This window comes from Myodes glareolus, chromosome 9 (genome assembly GCF_982192425.1).
Source record: "Myodes glareolus chromosome 9, mMyoGla1.1, whole genome shotgun sequence".
In the NCBI taxonomy this organism is placed as follows: Eukaryota; Metazoa; Chordata; class Mammalia; order Rodentia; family Cricetidae; genus Myodes; species Myodes glareolus.
Genome location: NC_142034.1, coordinates 52,495,797 through 52,517,523, shown reverse-complemented (window position 1 = coordinate 52,517,523; position 21,727 = coordinate 52,495,797). Strand labels below are relative to the sequence as shown.

The 21,727-nt window shown below is 40.7% G+C and overlaps 1 protein-coding gene across 1 annotated transcript in view; it reads right to left on the bottom strand.

Moving 5' to 3' along the window:
- The window catches only part of LOC125409585 (NACHT, LRR and PYD domains-containing protein 1a-like), a 67,648-nt gene that overhangs the window by 29,731 nt on the left and 16,190 nt on the right, over positions 1-21,727 (bottom strand). The window contains exons 5-11 of the mRNA XM_087910354.1: positions 12,411-12,581; positions 11,501-11,671; positions 10,184-10,273; positions 7,911-8,002; positions 6,173-6,301; positions 4,721-4,820; positions 507-730 (exon numbers count right to left, since the gene is read on the bottom strand). Coding sequence (XP_087766480.1) covers positions 507-730; positions 4,721-4,820; positions 6,173-6,301; positions 7,911-8,002; positions 10,184-10,273; positions 11,501-11,671; positions 12,411-12,581 — 977 coding nt within the window. The remainder of the gene's footprint in view (positions 1-506; positions 731-4,720; positions 4,821-6,172; positions 6,302-7,910; positions 8,003-10,183; positions 10,274-11,500; positions 11,672-12,410; positions 12,582-21,727) is intronic.

Sequence of the window (21,727 nt, the reverse complement as noted above, 5' to 3'; positions counted from 1 at the left end):
GAGATATGCTGTGTAAAGGGCACATACTAAGTACCAGCTAATAATTATTATTGAGGCCATCACTTTCCCCTTAGGGACTCCATTAGTTAACACAAAAATAAAGTGTTATAAATAAAGAAATAAATTAAGGTTAAGAGACATGTGTTTCAAAGAAGAGAGACATGTGTTTCAAAGAAGATACATCATAGAAGGGATGACAAATCATCTCAGTCTCCAGTTTCATAACCTGCTTTGCCCTGCTAAGGAATTCATAGACCTTTCCTCATTACTCACCACCCTACACTGTCCTATATGACCTCTCAGTTCCCATTCCCATTACCCTACTAATTTTTTGAGACAGAGTTTCTCCTTGTAACAGTCCTGACTGTCCTAGAACTCACTTTGTAGACCAGGCTGGCTTTGAAATCACAGATATCTGCCTGTTTCTACCTTCTGAATGCTGGAATTGAAGACATGCACCATCACTACCTGGCCTCCAGCCTACTCCTTCTGCTTCCCTTGGTTACCTTGGAGATCCACAAAGTGAGGGAGGTGCACAGCAGCCACAGCTCCCTGCTCAGCCTTGATGTCAAACAGAGGCCCAGCCACCATATGACTGTCCTGCAAGGGAGTCTTGTCCAGGTGTTGTCTCCAGGCACAGAATCCAATCTCGATGGTCACTGCCCTTGTCACCACAAAGGAGAGTCCTATGTTGGGACAGTGGTAGTAACCAGCAACAGGGAACTGAACTCTAGAAGACATAAAGGGAGACACCAGTGAACACCAGCACTGTCCACCTGCTGAATGCAGACCATGTGCTGGACTGGGGACACAGCACAGTTCAGCCAGATAGATCTGAGTTCTGGTTCTTCTGTTATCTGTAGGTGGATCCCTGACTAAATAAGTCATTGAACTCCTAAATCTGTTTCTTCATCTGTACATAGGGGTAATGACAACACCATCTTCTAGACCTGAGAGTACTGAATGTTCTAGAGTAAACCCACAGGTGACACACACCTGGAGCAGTTAGCTATTTCTGAGATGAAGATGATGATAGTGATGAAATATGTTTGTGTGTGTGCGCGTGTGCGTGTGAAGTTCTGTGGTTCAGACTAGTACCTTGTGCACACTAGACAAGGGTTCTACCATTAAGGTACACCATCTATTTTTAGTGTTTATAGTCTTTAAGAATATATTCTCTAAAATAAGAGTCCATTGGCTAATTTTAGTGATAAATCCTTGGCCCTGAAACAATGCTTTACCAAGATCTTCAGAGATTTTCTTCAGGCTTCCTGCCTGGTGACTGGTGGGTGGACAGGAGTCAGCTTCTGTGGGAAGAAGTTAAAGTGACAGTTTCTCCAGCTGAGACAGTGACTGTGACAGTGTTGGGGGAGGATCCAGGTTATGTCGGATACTGTGACCGTGGGTATAGTCACTCATTACTCATGAGACTAATTCTCAGAGGTCAGGGCTGCAGTACACATCCTCATGGCCTCAACTCCTAGTGGGTTCTTGCTACACAGTGGTTTTAGTAAGCAGAAGTGCAGAGATTACAGGGATTTGAGGGAAATCCAAGAGACAGAAGACACCCAATATAATGATGGCAGGGATGCTGCTTACAGCAGGAATAAAATAACCAGCAGAAAGTCCTCATTTCAGATAATGAGCAAAGCTGAGAACAGACCGTTTAGATGGAATGAAGGAGTCAGGCCGTCTCTGTTGATGTGGTAATGGTGTGCTGGTCATGGAAGATGAGGTCCTGTTTTAACTAAAATGGAGGCATGAGTGTGGTTACTTCGGGAGCAAGCTAGCTGGGTGGGATGGAACAAAAGGCCTATTCCCCTCATTTCTACAGTTTGGCGCTCCAACGTGATGGACTAAATCCACTTAAAAACCTGAGAGGGCTTAAAAAGGGATTCTACACACAAATCTAGAGTTTAACACAGCTTTTTGCTGCTTGCTAGGACATGCTGTAGAGAGATTTCCTGATTCAGCAATCACAGCAGAAAAAAAAAAAAGCCGTGTCATTTTAAAACTCAGCTTTCTGGGTTGTGCCGCCAGTGCAAACTCCGGCTATAAAGCATTTCAATGGTTCTTGTGGGATCGGATGTTTTTGTGCCCGATCGGGATGGGGAAGAATTACTCTGAGACCATGCCAATGGCTTGGCGCTCTCTGCCTGGGCAGGCAGCAAAATCAGGTTTACCAGGCATGCACAAGCAGGAGAGCATGGCAGGTTTCTGCTGCCATGCAGAGAGATGTTTCCAGGCTGCACAGTGCTCTGCATGGCAGATTTGACTGTATGTGCTGCACACTCATTCTCCTAGTTAAAGCGCTAGGTGCAGCTCCTACCTGGTGATCCCAGAGCTACCAAAATGGTACGTTCACCATTTTGAAATTGGAGAGAGGTGGAGCCAACATCCAGAGCAGCTCCACCATGCTAGCGGTACAGTGCCCAGGGCTCAGAGGCGCAAGCAGCTCTGCCATGTTGGACTTGGCAGGGCAAGCAGGCCCTACCTGTATTTGACCTGGGATTGTTGCAGCTTAGATTCTTAAGAGCTTATCATTTTAAAAAGCTCTTTAAGACAGTAGAAAATTAAAGACAATGCAATAGGACATATTCAGACATAAAAGACCTCTAAATAGGTCATAGTGCTAGATAGACATATATAGGCTTGGAGGAGAAAAAAAAGAGTATTAAAAAGTCATAAAATAAAGTTAATGTTTAAAAAAGGTAAAGTCTTTAAAGAGACAGAGTACAGATAGTCATAGATTAAAAGAAGTAAAGAAAAAATAAGCCACGTAAAAATAGAAAATTCACAGAGAGTCTGGATTACATGTATTATTGTGTTTTTTTTCAATTTTTTGACTGTGAAGTAGCTAAATACAGAGAGACATTTCATTGTGTGGTCTGCTAAGCTTAACCAGCTTATATGTTCTAAAGGTATCATGACTTACAAATTTGGGTCTAAGGATATGGTGCTTTGGAAAAGAGGTTCTTCTTTTGTTTTCACAGAAGATGAGACCCTATGGATTGCATTTAGACCAATATGGTATGATAAACCATGCCCTCCTGAAAGGTTTCTGTGAACACCCTTAAAAAATTATTCTGTTCAACTGCTGACTAAAAGAAACCTAGCAAGCAGGATATACCATGAAAGACCTAAATAACAGTGCCCCCATACAGTATAAAGCAATTTGGAGAGAAAAAACTACGCCCATATTCCTAAATATTGTTTATAAGTGTTCTTTTACATTTAAAGGGGGAGATGATGTAGATATAATTAATTTATATTGGTATGAATCTTGGTTTGTTGATATAAATTTAAGGTCAATTTTGTTATATGTATATGTATTTCTGCTCTTGATTAAGGTATTGTGATTGTGTAGTTCATTTTAAAAATGTAATGTATAGTTAGGAAATATAGGTTGTTAATGGATAATCATCGATAATAGTCAAGCTTGTAGTCGTGTTAGTTAGATTTTCTAGATATATATGGAAAGACATTTCAGTTAGATAGGCATTCTTCATATCTTTCAAAGACTACAGAATATGGCATTTAAGATGTTATAATAAGTTAGGGCTTTTCATGACAATGAAACATGTCTGCTCCTGGCAGCACCAAGCTATTTCAGAGGAAGATGGGCATTGAAGAGGCTCCTTATGGAATTGGTTAGCCTTTGGGGCAAGAAACTGCTCTTGCCTGGACTGTTGCATAAACTGGACATGAAGAACCCGCAGATAGAGGACTGCTGAATTTGGCTAAAGGTGAGATGGTCCTTCAGGGTTCCTATTTCATGAAAGATTCTGTGAGACATTTTGGACACAGAAGAAAGTGACTGAACTGTCATTGAAATTTCCTGCTTCATGGAAAAGTCTGCTGGATACTATGGACCTATAGACTGAAGATGCCCCAACGGTACAGAAGAACTTTGGGTGACTGTCCAGGCAGCGAGACGTCTCTGTCAATTCTAGAGTTTTGTAAGTTGCTTACTTCTTATTTGCTTAGGTAACATTATATCCTTCTGGAGTCTTTGATGGAACTGAAGAATGATTAGTTATAGTTATAGTTTTCCTTAGTTATGATAAAAGATGAAATAGATATAAATATTATGACTATAATTCTTGCTTGATAACTGTTTTGTTATATGTAATTTCACTATGTTAAAATGAAAGCCTTTCGTTTTTTGTTTAAACAGAAAAGGGGAAATGGTGTAGGAGGTCCTTCTGTATTTGTGTTGATTTCATTGGTTGAATAAAGAAGCTGCCTTGGCCTTTTTTAATATGGCAGCCCTTAGGTGGGCGGAGTAGACAGAACAGAATGCTGGAAAGAAGGGAAGTGTGGCAGACACCATGATTCTCCTGCCTGAGACGGACCCTGGTTAGACTCATACTGGTAAGCAACAGTCTAGTGACAATATATATTAATGGAAATGGGCTAATCAAGATGTGAGAGTTAGCCAATAAGAGGCTAGACCTAATGGCCAGACAGTAATTTAATTAATACAATTTCCATGTGGTTATTTTGGGAGCAAGCTGACTGGATGGGATGGAACAAAGGGCCTGTCCCCCCCCCCCTTACAACACATGGGGATAGGAAATGGAAATGTTTATGTGTAAAATCTAATGTCCTAGATTCACACTACTGTGACAGTGATGACAACGGAGGAATGTAAATAGGTTTTAAAAAGTATGGAAAGTGTGCTGGGGAAAGTCACCTTTTCTAGGCAGAGCTCACTCACCTGTACACGTTCCTTTCTCTGTCAATCACCTCTGTAGCCACAGGTCCTATAGGGCCCCAGAAGTCATCTTCAGTACCCAGTGATTCCATGTGTTTGTAATCTGGAGAGGTAGGGGAAGATGGGTATAAGTGGTATAAATTATGAACACCATTCCTCTAGAATAGGCAAGGCAGAGGTCAGTCTGTGTTGTTCAGACTCATCTCCCCAGCTTTTCCCAGTGCTGGACCATGACTGAACTCTTTTCCAGGTTCTCTAGCCTAGGTATTAGCAGGAGGTATGCCTGAAGATTTTATCACTGCTCATCAGGCTACCTGCATGCTTTTCATTTACATATAAATGAATATATTAATATATTATATAATAAACAACACACATACATACACACACACATACACATATGTATATGTAAAATGTCTTTCCACTGTGCTTCTTAAGCAACTATTCCACCATAATACCTGCCTCCATGCCAGCGGCAGTGTTTTCTTTCTTACTGGTCCATAAGTGTTGATTTTCCTAGTGTGTCTCAAGTGGTATGGTGAAAAAGAAAAGAATGTAACTCAAACTATAGATGAGCAGGGATAGGGAGATGAGTACCAGGCCACAGCATCTAGGAATGAGACACAGAGCCCTGGTATAGAGCTGAATGCAAGTCACAGACTTGTAAATGGGGCAGCAGCAGCCCACAAAATCTGGGAAAGAAGCCAACAGTATTCCCTCTGGTTTCTAAGTGAGGAATATCTTGCAAGGGGTGGTGCTCTTATTGGAGAGTCTGTATGGTTCCTTGTCAAGGACAGGAAGACAAACGATGACTACTTCCACAGCATCTGTTGCAGATAATTTGTTTTTGTTTTTGTTTTGTATATGACTGGGACAATCCACCAATGAAATCTCAGCAATATCTCTGCCTCAACAAGATCTTCACAGTGACAGAACTATGAATTAGTTGACAGGCTAATGTGGATGGGGGAAATCTCATAATGTCCGACTCCTAAATGAAAATCTATAAGCATTCTTGCTAGCCCCATAATGGCTCCCTCAACCAAGATGTCTCTTTCCTTGTTCTCTGTCTCTGTCCTTCCCCCATCTTGATCATCCCATTTTCTCTAGCTCTCCTTTCCACTCCCTTTCTCCCCTCTAACTCCCCTTCTACTTTCCCTTTTCCCCACACCCCATGCTCCCAACTTTGTCAGGAGATCTTGTCTATTTCCCCTTCCCAGGGAACCTATGTATGTTTCTGTTAGGGTTCTTCTTGTTACTTAGGGTAACACGAGGGCTGGCTTGTTGGGGTTTCTGTCCTGCCCGGTACCCCACAGCTGACAAGTACCAAAGAAAATCACACAGAGGACTCCATAAGATTATAAACTGATTGGCCCTTAGCTCTGGCTACTTATTAGCTCTTATAACATATATTACCCCATTATCCTTATCTACATTAGCCATATGGCTTGGTACCTTTTTCAGCTGTCAGCTCACATGTTGCTTCTTCGGTGATCTGGGCAGGAGAGTAGGAAGCTCCCTCCACCAGTCCTTCCTCTGCAAATGTCCCTTGTCTGGATCCACTTCCACTCCCATAGAGCTCACCTGGTGCAAGAGAATTGTCTGTAATCTGTCAATCATATTTTAAATAAATGCTGATTGGCCAAGCAGGAAGTGTAGGTGGGAACACCAGACAGGAAGTAGAGGTGATGCAATAAGAACAGGAGAATTCTGGGAAACAAGAAGCTCCCTCCACCATTCCTGTCCATCAAAGTCCTCTGTGTGATTTTCTTTGGGACTTGCCAGCTGTGGGGTACCAGGCAGGACAGAAACTCCAACAAGCCGGTCCTCATGTTACAACTTAGCTTCTCTGGGGTCTTAAACTTTAGGTTCTTTATCCTTGCTTTACAGCTACTAAATACCTATGAGTGGGTACATACCATGTTCATCTTTCTGGGTCTGGGTTACCTCACTCTTTTTCTAGTACCATCTAGTTGCATGCAAATTTCAAGAGGTCATTGTTTTTTTTTAACCTCTGAGTAGTTCTCCACTGTTTAAATGTACATTTCCTTTATCAATTCTTAAGTTGAAGGTTAATTCCAGGTTATTATGAATAAATCTGCTATGAACAGTCCTTGCACTAGAGAAATTCCCAAGAATTCATAAGGATGACCCCAGATAAGTCCCCAACCAATAGTGGAGAGGGTGCTTGAACTGGCCTTGCCATGTAGTCAGACAGATGACTATCTTAAATGTCATCATAGAGCCTACATCCAGCAACTTGTGGAAGTAGATACAATAAATCACATCAGAGCATTGGGCTGAGCTCCCAAAGTCCAGTTGAAGAGAGGGAGGATTGAGAATATGAACAAAAAGGACAGGACCCTGATGAGGATACCCACTTATGTAACTTACCTGAGCTAATATAAGCCTTCCAACTAAAGCCTTACAGCAAGGGAACCAGCATAGGCCCTCTGAATGTGGGTAACAGTTGTATGGCTGGGGCAGACTGTGGGGCCACTAGCAGTGAAACCAGGATTTATTTCTACTGAGTGTTCTGACTCTTTGGAACCCATTCTCCCTGGAGGGATATCTTGCTCAGTCTAGATATAGTGGGAAGGGCCTTGGTCCTGCCTCAAAGTAATGTGCTAGATTTTGTTGACTTCCTATGGCAAGGCTTATCCTCTCTGAGGAGTGGATGGAGGGTGAAATCTGGAGTAAGAGGGGGAAGGTGCAGGGAGAAGGAGGAGGGGAGGGAGTGGGAAATGAATTTGGCATGTAAAATGAGAAAAGATAGTTTAATAAAAGAAAAAAACCTACAAGCAATTAATAGCTGGTAGGAGAGGGATAAAATCAGTCTTCTTGAGGAATAGCTTCCTAAAAGGCTATCTAGTCCCAAGTGGTCAACCTAAAACATACAAATGACCAATACCAAATGGATTCATCAAGTTGTGCTTATATATACGTATGCATATATGTGTAAATACACATGTAATTAACAATAATGCTTAAGAACAGCTCAGGAATTTGAGACAGAGTTTGTTGGTGTGGAACAGGAATTGTTGAAGCAGACAGAATGAGGGCTGGAAATGATGTAAATGTAGTATTTGTGTATTAAATTATAAAATAAATAAAGAAAGAAATGATGACATCCTCCCACAGATGCCCCTTCATTTGGTAATCATGATGCTCTGGGTCTGAACCCTTCACATACCTGACTGTGGTCTCTGTGGCTTGAATGAGGTCACACTGTTACCCACTTCTTTTCCTTCCGGGTTCTTAGTAGGGCTCATCACACGTGGCTTCCTACATATAGATATGTTCTTTCCCTCAGATTTCAGGAGAAACTATGGAAACCAGGGCTGTGTACACAGTATCCCAACTCATCTGAATAATAATAATAGAATCCAACTCATCTGAATTTGAACTCAGTTCCATGTTTCTTCTCTGGGCCAGAACTCTATGAAGTCCCCATCCTCCCAGGCATCCATGGTGCTAGAACAGGGATCATCTCAACCCCTCCTTTGCATTAGCTTGAGTGTGTTCCCCAGTGTTTACTCATTAGAAAGTTAATCCCCAGTGTCACAGTGTGACAGGATAAAGGATAAGACACAAGGAGGTCACAAGTGCTCTGCTGTCATGAAGGGGTTAATAACATCATCACAGGAGTAGATTCCTGTGCCCTGACAGGACTTGTTACAAAAGCCACCTTGGTCTCTCACTCTCAGCCCTCCCAGTGGCACAATCAGATGGGACAGGAAGAAGGATTCTTTAGATGCAGGGTCCATGTCCTGGCTCTTCCCTGTATCCAGAACTGCAAGAAATAATCTCAATTCTTGATGTTAAGCGCCCAGTGTCAGACATTGTGTTATAACCACATAAAACAAATAATCACTCACCTTGAATGCTAACCACCTAGATAGGACCTTTTGAATCTCTCTCCTTTATATTTACTACTCTCCACCTCCACAGACTCAACCCTTGTCCCAGGAAAGACTGAACATTGTTCCTATCCTCTGCAGCATCCTCTGGCTGGTGTCCCTGTTTCTGATTTGGTCCCTGCTAGTTTATTTTCTACATAGAGGCTGACCATAAATAAAGGGTGAGGATGCTCCATCATGACCAAGGTGCTGAAACGATTCTCATTTCCTCTGGGTAGTTGCAGAAGGTTCTTAGGGTGGTTCTTAGTTCTTGCCATGACCCCTGTACCCCTCCAGGCCTTCCTATGTCACCCTTTCCTACTCAAATCAAGACCAGTGGCTCTCAAATCCCTGCTTTAAAGTGTCACCTGAACAGCCTGCTAAATCAGAAAGCTCACTGAAGGAAGCTGTTCCATCTGAGATTCTGAGTCAGCAGGGATGGCGTTTGACCTGAGAACCTGCATTTCTGTGCAGGGCTCAGGTGATGTTGAGGCAGAGGTGATGGTATTGACACATGGTTTCTGTCCCTCATCGGAACTGCTCACTCTCTGCTTCCCTATCCTATGTTTCTTTCTGGAATTTTCTTCTTCTCCTATCAACCCCACAACTCTCATCTTTCAGAGCTCACCTTAGCTCATCTCAGCTTTGAAATTAAGTCAGATAGACCGCCTCTGCACTCATAAGGTTCCCAGTACAATTTCTTTGAACTGTGGGGAATTGTGTCCCCCTCACTGCTGGACTGAGATAATGAATGTTGAACCTGTCTGTTTTGCTAACCTATGTGCCCTCAGATCTCCAGTGTATGATGCACAACGGGTCTTGCACAAATGTTCGTTCAATGATGGACCACTATCCTATGTAGAGATCTTCCCTGTTACATGTGGCATGGCAGTAGGAACTTGAGGACAGATTGAATTCATGGTCATGAACTGAAATTGACTAAACTGGGAGAGCATGGGGCTTCAACACTGCACCTGGGCATGGAAAATGAGTTTCCAACCCTGCAGCTTTATATCCCATAGTGCAATGTGCGTGTATAGGTGTGTGTGTGTATGTGTATGTGTGTGTGTGTATGTGTATGTGTGTGTGTGTATGTGTGTGTGTGTGTGTGAGTGTGTGTGTGTGAGTGTATGTGTGTGTGTGTGAGTGTGTGTGTGTGACATTCACATATTCCTGTGTGTATGTGTGTCTGAGTTTTAGGAGTGGGACAGTGATACCCATGGTGGCTTTTGTTTTCTGAGAATTTCTGTATGTTTAGGTCTACTGGTGCCTACCATTGTCATACTTGCTGTGCCCAGAGGACCCACCTCTAACTCACTTTTCACATTCTTTTTTCCGATCAAAGAATTTATGTAGGCATGTTATATAATTCTATTTTTTTGCTGAAAGCTAAATGAAACCTCCCCACCACATAGAACCTTTCCTGGCATTGGTTTCTGTGGTTCTTGGTTTCTTCCTGACTCTGTTTCTCTTTCCCATCACCTCAGGACACCTGTCCCACCTCAATCATGGACCAGCCACATAGAAGGCTGAGCTGACCAGTAGGAGTTCTGTGTCCACCTCTTACCATGTGCTGGAGATGAGCAGTTGTGGATTCTCTGTCTGCAGGGCCCTGAGCTCCATAATCACTGGGTCACTGAGAGGGGCCTGGTCCAGCCTGCAAGCACAAGAAGAAGCTATCTTTCCTGGGATCCACAAAAGAATCATGAAACATCAGAGTCCCAGATCCTTGACTCTGTTGTCTATAGATGGAAAGTGAGAGGTTTTATTAAGTTCATTCTTGAGCCAAATCCAGGACAAAGGATAGAGAACAGCAGACTTAGCAGACAGAGATGTGTCCATGACACAGCCCTAGTGGAACGTGGTCAGTGTGCAGGGAGATCTGAAGCCAGGATGAGGACCTTTGGAATTTTCCAGAGCTGAAGTGAGGGAGTGGCCTTTTATACCCTTTCCCACAGGTCAGTCACTGGAAATAGACTCTCCCAGGGAAGGGAACATGGATGTAGATGAGGGGACTCATATTGAAAAAGGGTCACAGAGCTGCTATCAGCATTCCCAGTAGACGGAGGTCATGGCCATAGCCCCATAGGGATTCTGGACAGAGAACCACCTCAGGCTCCTGTAGTGAAAGCCCATGACCCTCCAGGGTGTCAACCACTCTCTGTTCTAGAGCTTTCTCTAACTCTTCCTTTGCCTAGACTGCTGTCTCCATGTTGGCCCAACCAAATCCTATTTCTCTATCAGGCCTAGGGAAAGCACTCATGGGCCATCCAATAAAGCAGGCCCTCTTACAACAATACATTCTCACAATACTGTTGACTCCATAGTGTTCAGCAGAGTTTGGCAATGGTGTCATGGGCTGATGGGAGATCTTTATCTTTCTTTTCCCACACAGCTTTAGCAGGAGAGAGCCATGTGTATTTTTGATTATATCCCTAGGTCCTAGACAAGTGCTTAGCACAGAGGGTCCTGCTATGGATGCATGGCCGTATGTATTCATGAATGAATAAATGATTGAATCACTGTCCTAGAATAAGGCAATGAGTCTGGTAAGGTAATAGTGAGTCTGGTAAAATAATACCCTTGCTAATATATATGACTGCACAGTGCCCAGCTACCTACCTGGTATTTGATTTTATATATGTACACTTTATGTCATTAGAATCCATGAGGTGGGTGTGACATTCCACCTGACAGATGAGGAAACTGAATTTTACAAAATATGGTGACTTGCCCAAGTCTCAGGAATAAGTGGCACAGTTGGTTAGGAGCCACGCTGACTATGTGTTATCTGTCTCATTTCTTTTCCATATCCCGTATTCTTCACTCCCTCATGTGTCTTATTTTGCCCCTGCCTAGAATGGAAATCCTGGGTTTTACTTACCATAGGATTCTGAGTTTGCAGGCAGGATTCCTGAGGCCCTCACACAGCTGCCTCACACCATGGTCTCCCAGGTCATTCAGCTGCAGGTCTAGCTCAGTCAGGCTGGAGCTGGCACTGAGCACTGGGGCCAGGTCCGCACAGTGGCTGGATGTGAGGCCACAGTTGACAAGCCTGCATGGGAGATGCTCACCATCAGATTCTCCAGGAATCATTGCTCTTGGGAACAGAACTATGGTCTCCCTTTGTGAGCCCTCGCATGCGGTGTTATCAGTCCTTAGCTTTTCTAGTGCTTTTTCTAGTCTGGGTGGATAATTCCATGCTTCCCACAGCTGAGCTGCAGAATCGTGGAGCACAGGTTGAGACCCACTTCTCTGCTGTAACTGGCCACGGCAGAACTCCTCTAGCCCCAGGAAAACTAACTGGTGTATTTGAAGAGCCATCTGATATGTCATTCACCAGTCATAGACTAGGGCATGATTTCATTAGTCATGTGAAATCCTAGTAAAGATGAAGTCTATAGAGTAGAAGGCTGGTTACAAGTGAGAGCAGGAAGAAGTGGGGATGCCATTCCCTGGCCTGGAGCTTTCTTCCCTCTGCTTCATTTAGCCTCCTCCTCTGTGCTCTTCAGATCTCCTGCAGCCACTTCCTCAGGATGTTTGTCCCTCTGGAGCCCTCACAGGCCTGTTGTTAGCAATAGCTAGTGGGGCTCCCTGATGAATGTCAGTATTTCATGATCTCTAAGAATAGAATCCATTTTCCATTTCTTTATCATAACATTTAGGCCTCTATTACAGTTGTGGGCAAGAGAGTGAATATGTGATTAAAGGAAAGTCTCATCGTAGGTCCAGCTTTTGCCTTTGCTTTTCTGCCATCCATCTCTGCTTCAGGGAAGAACCCAGGCCAGACTCACCACAATGTCCTTAGTTGACATCCAGGGCATCTTAGTGTCCTACAGAGACTCTGAATTGCATAGTAGCTCATTGGGTTTCCACTTAGGTCGAGCACCTTCAGACTTCCTGTGAACTCAAGAGTGGAGAAGAGAATCTGCCAACTGGCATTAGTGATAGGAGTCCACCTGGACCTGAGGGAGAGAGATATTTGGTAGAGGAGGCAATGAGGGATGTGAATCATGTGTGCATGGTCTGATGTGCACAGCCTCACAAGGCAGATTAGGTTTCTATCTGTCTGAGCATCAGGCCTCAATATGTCATCCCAGGATTCACCAACTTCTACCTGCTCCTTGGCTCCAACATCTGGATCCTTTCCTGGGTGGTTCCTCATCTACATCCTTATCATAGCATTAGGTGTGCCCATTTTGTGTGTCTGTTTCTGACTCAGTCTGGGTGTGCTGGTGCCATTGTCAAAGGAGCAGCAGATAATGGTTAATATTTAAGCTGCCAACCTAACAGAAGGAAATTCTCTGAAGGGAAACCTCATTAGGCAAAGTCACAAGGCTACAGAATCTGGAATATCTTTTGCCTCTCTCTGTAAATTGACATATGCTACTGTAATTTCCCTTTACCACAGTGTTTATCTCATAAAAAATTCTGACTTACTGGCATTTACATCTCTGGATTGTCATGAAGAATACTCTTTCTTAAGCTGAATTGTCTAATTGATATCAATAATGTTAGCTTCTAAGAGTTTTAATGAATAAAAATGCATGTAAAAATGATACACAGTCAATGCCTATAAAAATAACTGAATTTTCCCTAGCTGACAGAACAGCTGTGCAATAGCTTCAGGGTGCTTTAGATTAGATCAGGTGACTTGCTAATGGTCTTTAAGATAAACTATTTCCAGAAAGGCAATCTTATCTACAAAGACATATAGCCAGTTTTCTGGTTTGTTGAACTAAGGTTAAAAGTGCAGAGAAACCTAAATGCTGCATGCAGTATCTTTTGCTAGGTCTGACTGGTAATCTAGGACAGCGGTTAACTCTCTTCACAAGTTCCTAACCTTGTTTTTCTGACATGACCATGTACCCTAAAGGCTCAAAATTCAGTAAACTAATGCTTTTTTATATACAGAAAATAAGTTAACTTCATAGTCCTGAGAAAGAGTTATAAATTTCCATTTTCTTGGTTTAAAGCCACACACAGGACAGAAAATACATTTTAATATTTAAAATGGTTTAGCATCACTATTGCCTTGCTGAATGCCAATTGACATAATATTGACAGACTTATGATAATCTGAGCCCAAACCACAAACTTACAACTGACTCAAAGAATGCAGAGAAGCAACACTGCACCCTCTGAGTCTGAGATAATCCAATATTTACAATTCCTGATTGCAGAATATTAGTTCAAAATGCTTACTTAGTCATGAGTCAGTGTAAATTGCCTTTCCCTTCGTGGGAGAATACAGGGCAGAAGGTCGAAGCAGCTAATACACTCATAGGTTCTAAGTATCCAATTTTGTTGTTTTCTTGGACTCTCCAGTACTTTATGATTATGGCTCTTTTAAAAATCCCTTATAAGAATATATCTCAAGACAGGCAATTATGTGACTGATCCTTTCTTTGCAGCTGTAAGTTACAGTCCACCAAGTAAGGAGCTAACTGAAGAAAAAAATGCATCTTCCTTGTTCCATGACAAGTTATTTAGATTTACTGCATGTCAGTTTTCAGCATGACTCTGATTTTAATAATTTACTTAAGAAATAGTATGTGACTTCAAATCTAACTCCTATATTGCCTGAGAAGTTTTGCAGGATACCATGAGAGGGAAAAACTTTAGAGAAGCATCTTAAGAGAATATAGAAAGGAAACCACCAGGAAAGTGTATAAGTGTCTCTTTTCCCCAAAACCTTCAGATAGAAAAGTCTTTGTGCACTGACTCCTGTATTTCTTTCAATACCCTGGGCAGCCTAGGAGTTGATTCTTCTCTAGACTGTAGTATAGTGTCCCACAGGATGTGAACAGGTGGCTAGTATCTTCTCTTTTTTATCTATAGTACCCAGCACAGGTCCTGGGACAAAAGGGGAGCTTGGTAATTCAGAGAGTCTCTTCCTTTTGATGTCAATGTATCTGATTTCATTTGGAGCAGAATTCTAGAGTCTCATAAAGGAAAACTGGAAAGAGGAGATGGGAAGAGAGCTCAGGAGAGGTGGTTGAGAATGATTCCGTTGTGGGATGTTGAGCATGGTCATAAACTCTACAGATGTGCTGGTTCATATGTCACCGCATCTTTCTAAGAGAAGGGGGAGAGGATAAATAGACACATCGACAGATAGATAGATAGATAGATAGATAGATAGATAGATAGATAGATAGATAGATAGATAGAAGATAGGTAGATAGATAGATAGATAGATAGATAGATAGATAGATAGATAGAGACAGGGAGTGACAGAAACACACAGAGAGACAGAAGATGATAGGCAGAGAGAAACTAACAGATATACAGAGAGATAAATTGACAGACACACCAGAGGCAGAGAGAGAGAGAGAGAGAGAGAGAGAGAGAGAGAGAGAGAGAGAGGAAAGCAAGAGGAAGAGAAAGAAGAAGGAGGAGGAAGAGGAAGAAGAGGAATGAGAAGAAGGGGAAGACAGAGAAGAATGAGAAGAAGAAGAGCATATATACCACCCTGCATGGTAAGAGATTTCTTTAATGTCAATAACTAATCATACAAAGTCAGGAGACCCATGGATTTTTAACCAGCCTTAGTTACAAACTGCAAATGGCTGGGAGTAGCTATTATCTGGTGTGTGCAGCATTTCATCCCTAATACTGTATACAAAACAAGGCAAGAAACTCAAAAATAAAACCACAAGTCTCAAAACACAAAGGTGGCCAACTTTGACTGAAGCAGAAAGTATAGGATGCTTTCTTTTGCTTTTACAAACCAAAGAACGTTAAGGAAACCAAATACTGAAATTTAAAGGATGGTGTTTTTTAAAAAGTTTAATTAATTAATTGATTGATTGATTTTGATTTTGAGGCAGGATTTCTCTGTAGAACGGTTTTTGCTGTCCTGGAATTCCCTTTGTAGACCAAGTAAACCTCGAACTCGCAAGAGATCTGCCTTCCACTGCTTCCCAAGTGCTGGAATTAAAGGCATGCATCACCACTGCCTAACTCCTTATATTTTACTTTATGTATTGTTCAAGGAAGTGTGTCACTGCGATGGCAGGCTTTGAGGGTTCCTTGGCTCAGGATACCTCTGAAGGTATTAATCAACTTCTTGCGGCCGGGATATAAAGACAAAGCCAGCACTACATCTCCCTGCATACTCCATGGTTCCCACCATGATGATAACAGACTGAATATCTGAAACTGTTAGTGAGTCTTCTTTATAAAATATCTATTTTATAAGAGTTACCGTGGTCTGGATGCAAGCCCAGATTACTATACCAAGCAAAGTTTTTAATCACTATCAATGACGAAAACAAGATATTCCATGACAAAACCAGATTTAAACAATACATATTCACATATCCAGCCCCACAGAAAGTACTACAAGGAAAACTCCAACCCAAGAAAGCTAACCGCACCCACAAAAACACTGATAACCTCACAACAGCAAACCCCAAAGAAGGGAAACGCACAAACACTACCACCAAAAGTTAACAGGAATTAACAACCACTGGTCATTAATATCTCTTAATATCAATGGACTCAATTCACGTATAATAAAAGATACAGGCTAAGAAATGGATGTGAAAGCAGAATCTATCCTTCAGCTATATACAAGAAACACACCTCAACCCCAAAGACAGGCATTACCTCAGAATAAAGGGTTGGAAAAAGATTTTCCAATCCAATGGACCTAAGAAACAAACAAGTGTAATTATCCTAATATCTAACAAAATTGACTTCTGTTGAGAGAGGTTTGTTTCTGTTTCACCCAGTCCTACAGATGTTCAGTCCGAAAGAAACACACAGAGGCCTACATTAATTATAAACTGGTTGGTCTATTAGCTCAAGATTTCTTATTAACTAACTGTTACATCTTACATTAACCCATAATTCTTGTTTGTGTTAGCCACTTGGCTTGATACCTTTTATCAGCGATGTATTCTCATTTGCTTACTCTGTGTGGGTGATGACTGTAGGCTGATCCTTTTTTCTTTCCAGTATTCTCCTGTTCTGATCACCTTGCCTATACTTCCTCCCTGGTTACTGGCAAATCAGCATTTTATTTTATTTTTACTTTTTTAAAATTTATTTTATTGAGTTCTACATTTTTCTCTGCTCCCCTCCCTGCCTCTTCCCACCCCCTTCAATCCTCCCCCAAAGTCCCCATACTCCCAATTTACTCAGGAGATCTTCTCGTTTTCAACTTCCCATGTAGATTATATCCATGTATGTCTCTTTTACGGTCCTCATTGTTGTCTAGGTTCTCTGGGATTGTGATTTGTAGGCTGTTTTGTTTCTTTATGTTTTAAAACCACTTATGAGTGAGTACATGTAATAATTGTCTTTCTGAGTCTGGGTTACCTCACTCAAAATATTGTTTTCTAGCTCCTGTTCTGGTCGCAACCACATATGTAAAAGAAGCATTACTAATGGTTAAATCACACATCAAACCCCACACACTAATGATAGGAGACTTCAACACCCCACTCTCCTCAATGGACAGGTCAACCAGACAGAAACTAAACAGAGAAATAAGAGAACTAACAGATATCATGACTCAAATGGACTTTACAGGTATCTATAGAACATTCTGCCCAAACACAAAAGAATATACTTTCTTCTTAGGACCTCATAAAACCTTCTCTAAAGTTAAACACACACTCAGTAACAAAGCAAACCTCAACAGATACAAAAAAAATTGAAGTAACCCCCTCACATATCTTATCAGATCACAGTGGTTTAAAGTCAGAATTTAACAACAAAACTAACCACAGAATGCCTACAAACTCATGGAAATTTAACAGTGCTCTATTAAACTACCACTTAGTCAATGAAGAAATAAAGAAAGAAATTAAAGACTTCCCAGAATTCAATGAAAATGAAAGCACAACTATGGCACACTATGAAAGCAATAGTAAGAGGAAAGTTTACAGCACTAAGTGCCCACATAGAGAAAGTGGAGAAACTGACTCAGCACACCTGAAAGTTCAATAACAAAAAGAAGCAGGCTACCCAGGAGGAGTAGATGACAAGAAATAATCAAATTGGGGGCTGAAATCAATAAAATAGAAACAATTCAATATAAAAATTACAAAGAATCAATGAAACAAAGAGCTGGTTCTTCAAGAAAATCAACAGATAGACAAACCCTTATCCAAAATAATCAAAAAGCAGAGAGAGACCATCCAAATTAACAAAATCAAAAGTGAAAATGGGAGGCATATCAATAGACACTGTGGAAATCCAGGGAATTATTAGGTCATACTACTAAAAACCTCTACTCCACAAAATCAGAATATGTAAAAGAAATGGACAATTTTCTGGATAGATACCACATACCAAAGTTAAATCAAGACCAGGTGAACAATTTAAATAGACCTAAAATCTCCAAGAACATAAAAGCACTCATAAAAAGCCTCCCTATGAAAAAAAGTCTAGAGCTGGATGGTTTCAGAGCTCAGTTCTACCAGAACTTCAAAGAATAGCTAATACATATAATCCTCAAATTGTTCCATAGAATAAAAACAGAAAGAACATTGCCAAACTCTTTTTATGAGTATACAGTTACCCTGATACCAAAGACACAGAAAGACACACCAAGAAAAAAAATTACAGATCAATCTAACTCATGAACATTGATGAAAAAATACTTAAGAAAATACTGGCAACTCAAATTTAAGAACACATCAAAAAAATCACTCACCATTAGCAAGTCAGCTTCATCCCAGAGATGATGGGATGGTTCAACATATGAAAATCTATCAATGTAATCCACCATATAAATAAACTGAGGGAAACAAAAAATATGATCATCTCATTAGATGCTGAAAAGAATTCGACAAATTCCAACACTGCTTCATGATAAAGTACTTGGAGAGATCAGGGATACAAGGAACATATCTAACCCTAATAAAAGCAATATACAGCAAGCCAACAGCCAATATCAAATTAGATGGGGAGAAATTCAAAACAATTCCACTAAAATCAAGAACAAGCAAGGCTGTCTACTCTCTCCATATCTATACAACATATTTTCTGAAGTTCTTGCTAGAGCAATAAGACAACAAAAGAAGATCAAGGTGATTCAAACTGTAAAAAAGAAGTCAAACTTTTACTGTTTGCAGATGATATGATAGTATAAATAATTGACCACAAAACTCCATTAGGGAACTTCTACAACTGATAAATATCTTCAGTAATGTTGAGTCATCAAAACAAACAAACAAACAAACAAACAAAAAACAATAAGAACACTAGCCCTCCTATATATAAGTGATAAAGAAGCTGAGTAAGAAATCAGAGAAACATCTCCCTTCACAATAGTCACAAATAATGTAAAATGTCTTGGGGCAATACTAACCAAAGAAGTGAAAGATCTGTTCAACATTAAGTCTTTGAAGAAAGAAATTGAAGAAATACCAGAAAATGGAAAAATCTCCCATGCTCTTGGATAGGTAGGATCAATACAGTAAAAAGGAAAATCCTACCAAAAACAGTCTTTAGATTCAAAGCAATCTCCCTCAAAATCTCAACATAATTCTTCACAGACATTGAAAGAAAAATAATCAACTTCATATGAAAAGACAAAACCAAGGGTAGTCAAAACAATCCTGTACAATAAAGTAACATCTGGAGGCATCAGAATTCCTGACATTAAGCTCTATTATAGAAGTACAGTAATAAAAATTGATTGGCATTGGCATAAAAACAGACAGGTTGACCAATGGAATCAAACTGAATATCCCCACATCTATGAACACCTGATTTTTTGGCAAAGAAGCTAAAATTATACAAGGAACAAAGAATGCATCTTCAACAAATGGTGCTGGCACAACTGGATGTCAACATGTAGAAGAATGAAAATAGATCCATATCTATCCCCATGCACAAAACTCAAGTCCAAATAGATATAAATCCAATCATACTGAAACTAATAGAAGAGAAAGTGGAAAGTAGCCTTCAATGCATGGGCACAGGAGACTACTTCCTAAATATATCACCAGTATCATAGACAGTGAGAGCATCAGTAAACAAATGGGACCTCCTGAAACTGAGAAGCTTCTAAAGGAAAGGACACAGTCAATAAGACAAAAAGGCAGCCTACTGAAAGAGAAAAGATCTTCACCAACCCCACATCAGAGTTAGGGCTGATCTCCAAAACATATAAAGAACTCAAGAAATTGGTCATCATAAGAACAAATAATACAATAAAAAATATGGACTACAGACATAAACAGAGAACTCTCCACAGAGGAATCTAAAATGGCTGAAAGATGCTTAAAAAAATGCTCAACATCTTTAGTCATCAGAGAAATGCAAAACAAAACAACTCTGAGATTCCATCTTACACCTGTAAGAATGGCCAAGATCAAAAATACTGATGACAGCTTATGCTATAGAGGTTGTGGGGTAAAGAGAATACTCCAAAATTGCTGGTGATAATGCAAACTGGTACAGCCCCTTTGGATGTCAGTGTGGTGATTTCTCAGAAATTAGGAAACAACCTCCCTCAAAACCCAGTAATACCACTTTTGGGCATATAATCAAAGGAAGCTCAATCGTGCCATAAGGGCAGGTGTTCAACTATGTTCATAGTAGCATTGTTTGCCATAGCCAGAACCTGGAAACAACCTAAATGTCCTTTGATCAAAGAATGGATAAGAAAAATGTGGTACATTTACACAATGAAGTAATACACAGCATAAAAAAATGACATCTTGAATTTTGCAGGCAAATAGATGAATCTAGAAAACATCAATTGAGTGAGGTAGCCCAGACCCAGAAAGACAATTATCACATGTACTCACTCATAAGTATTTTTTTAAACATAAAGCAATGAAAACCAGCCCACAAATCACAATCCCAGAGAACCTAGACAACAATGAGTACCCTAAGAGAGACATAAATAGATCTAATCTACATGGGAAATAGAAAAAAACAAGATCTCCTGAGTAAATTGGGAGCATAGGGACCTTGGAAGAGGGTTGAAGGAAAGGGAAGAGTCAAGGAGAGGAGGACAGAAAAAATGTAGAGCTCAATAAAAATCAATTTAAAAAAGAAATTAGACATCAAAAGTAAAAATAATCCAATTTAAAAATGGGGTACAGAACTGAGCAGAAAGTTCTTAACAGAAGAATCTAAATGGTTGAAAGACACTTAAGGAAATGTTCAGCATCCTTCGTCATCAGGGAAATGCAAATCAAAATGACTTTGAGATGCCATCTTACACCAGTCAGAATGGCTAAGATTAAAGACACCAATGATAGCTTATGCTGGAGAGATTATGGAGTAAGTTGAACACTCATCCATTGTGGTGGGAATGCAAACTTGTACAACCACTCTTGGAAATCTGTTTGGTGATTTCTCAGAAAATTGTGAATCAACCTACCTCAGGACCCAAAAATACCACTCTTGGGCATATACCCAAAATATGCTCTATCATACAAGGACATTTGTTCAGCAGCATTATTTGTAACAGCCAGAAACTAGAAGCAATCAAGATGCCCCTCAACTGAAGAATAAATAATGAAAATGTGGCAGTTTTATGCCTTAAAGTACTACTCAGAGGTAAAGAAACAATGACATCTAGAAATCTGCATGCAAATGGATGGAATTAGAACAAAACCATCCTGAGTAAGGTAACCCAGACTGAGAAAGATAAACATGCTATGTACTCTCTCATAAATTGATACTATCTGTAAAGCAAAGGATATTGAGCCTATAGTTAATGATCCTAGAGAAGCTAAATAACAAGGTGAACCTTAAGGAAAACATACATAGATTCACCTGGAAAGGGCAAATAGACAAGATCTCCTGACAAAATTGGGAGCATGGGGGTAGGTGTAGATGGGAGGGTAGAAGGAAAAGAGGCCAGGAGAAGGGGCGGGGGAGAAAACTTGAGGGAACGGGATAGTCGAGATGTAGGAAGTACAGACATGAGAGCAAGAAAAGATATTTTGATTGTGGTAGCAATTATGTTACTAGCAAAAAATCTGGCACTAGAGAAATTCCCAGGAATCCACAAGGATGACCCCAGTTAAGAGGAGAGGGTGCCTGAACTGGCCTTGCCCTCTAGTCAGATTGATAAATTTCTTAAACGTAACATAGAACCTTCATCCAGCGAGTGATGGAAATGGAAGGCAGA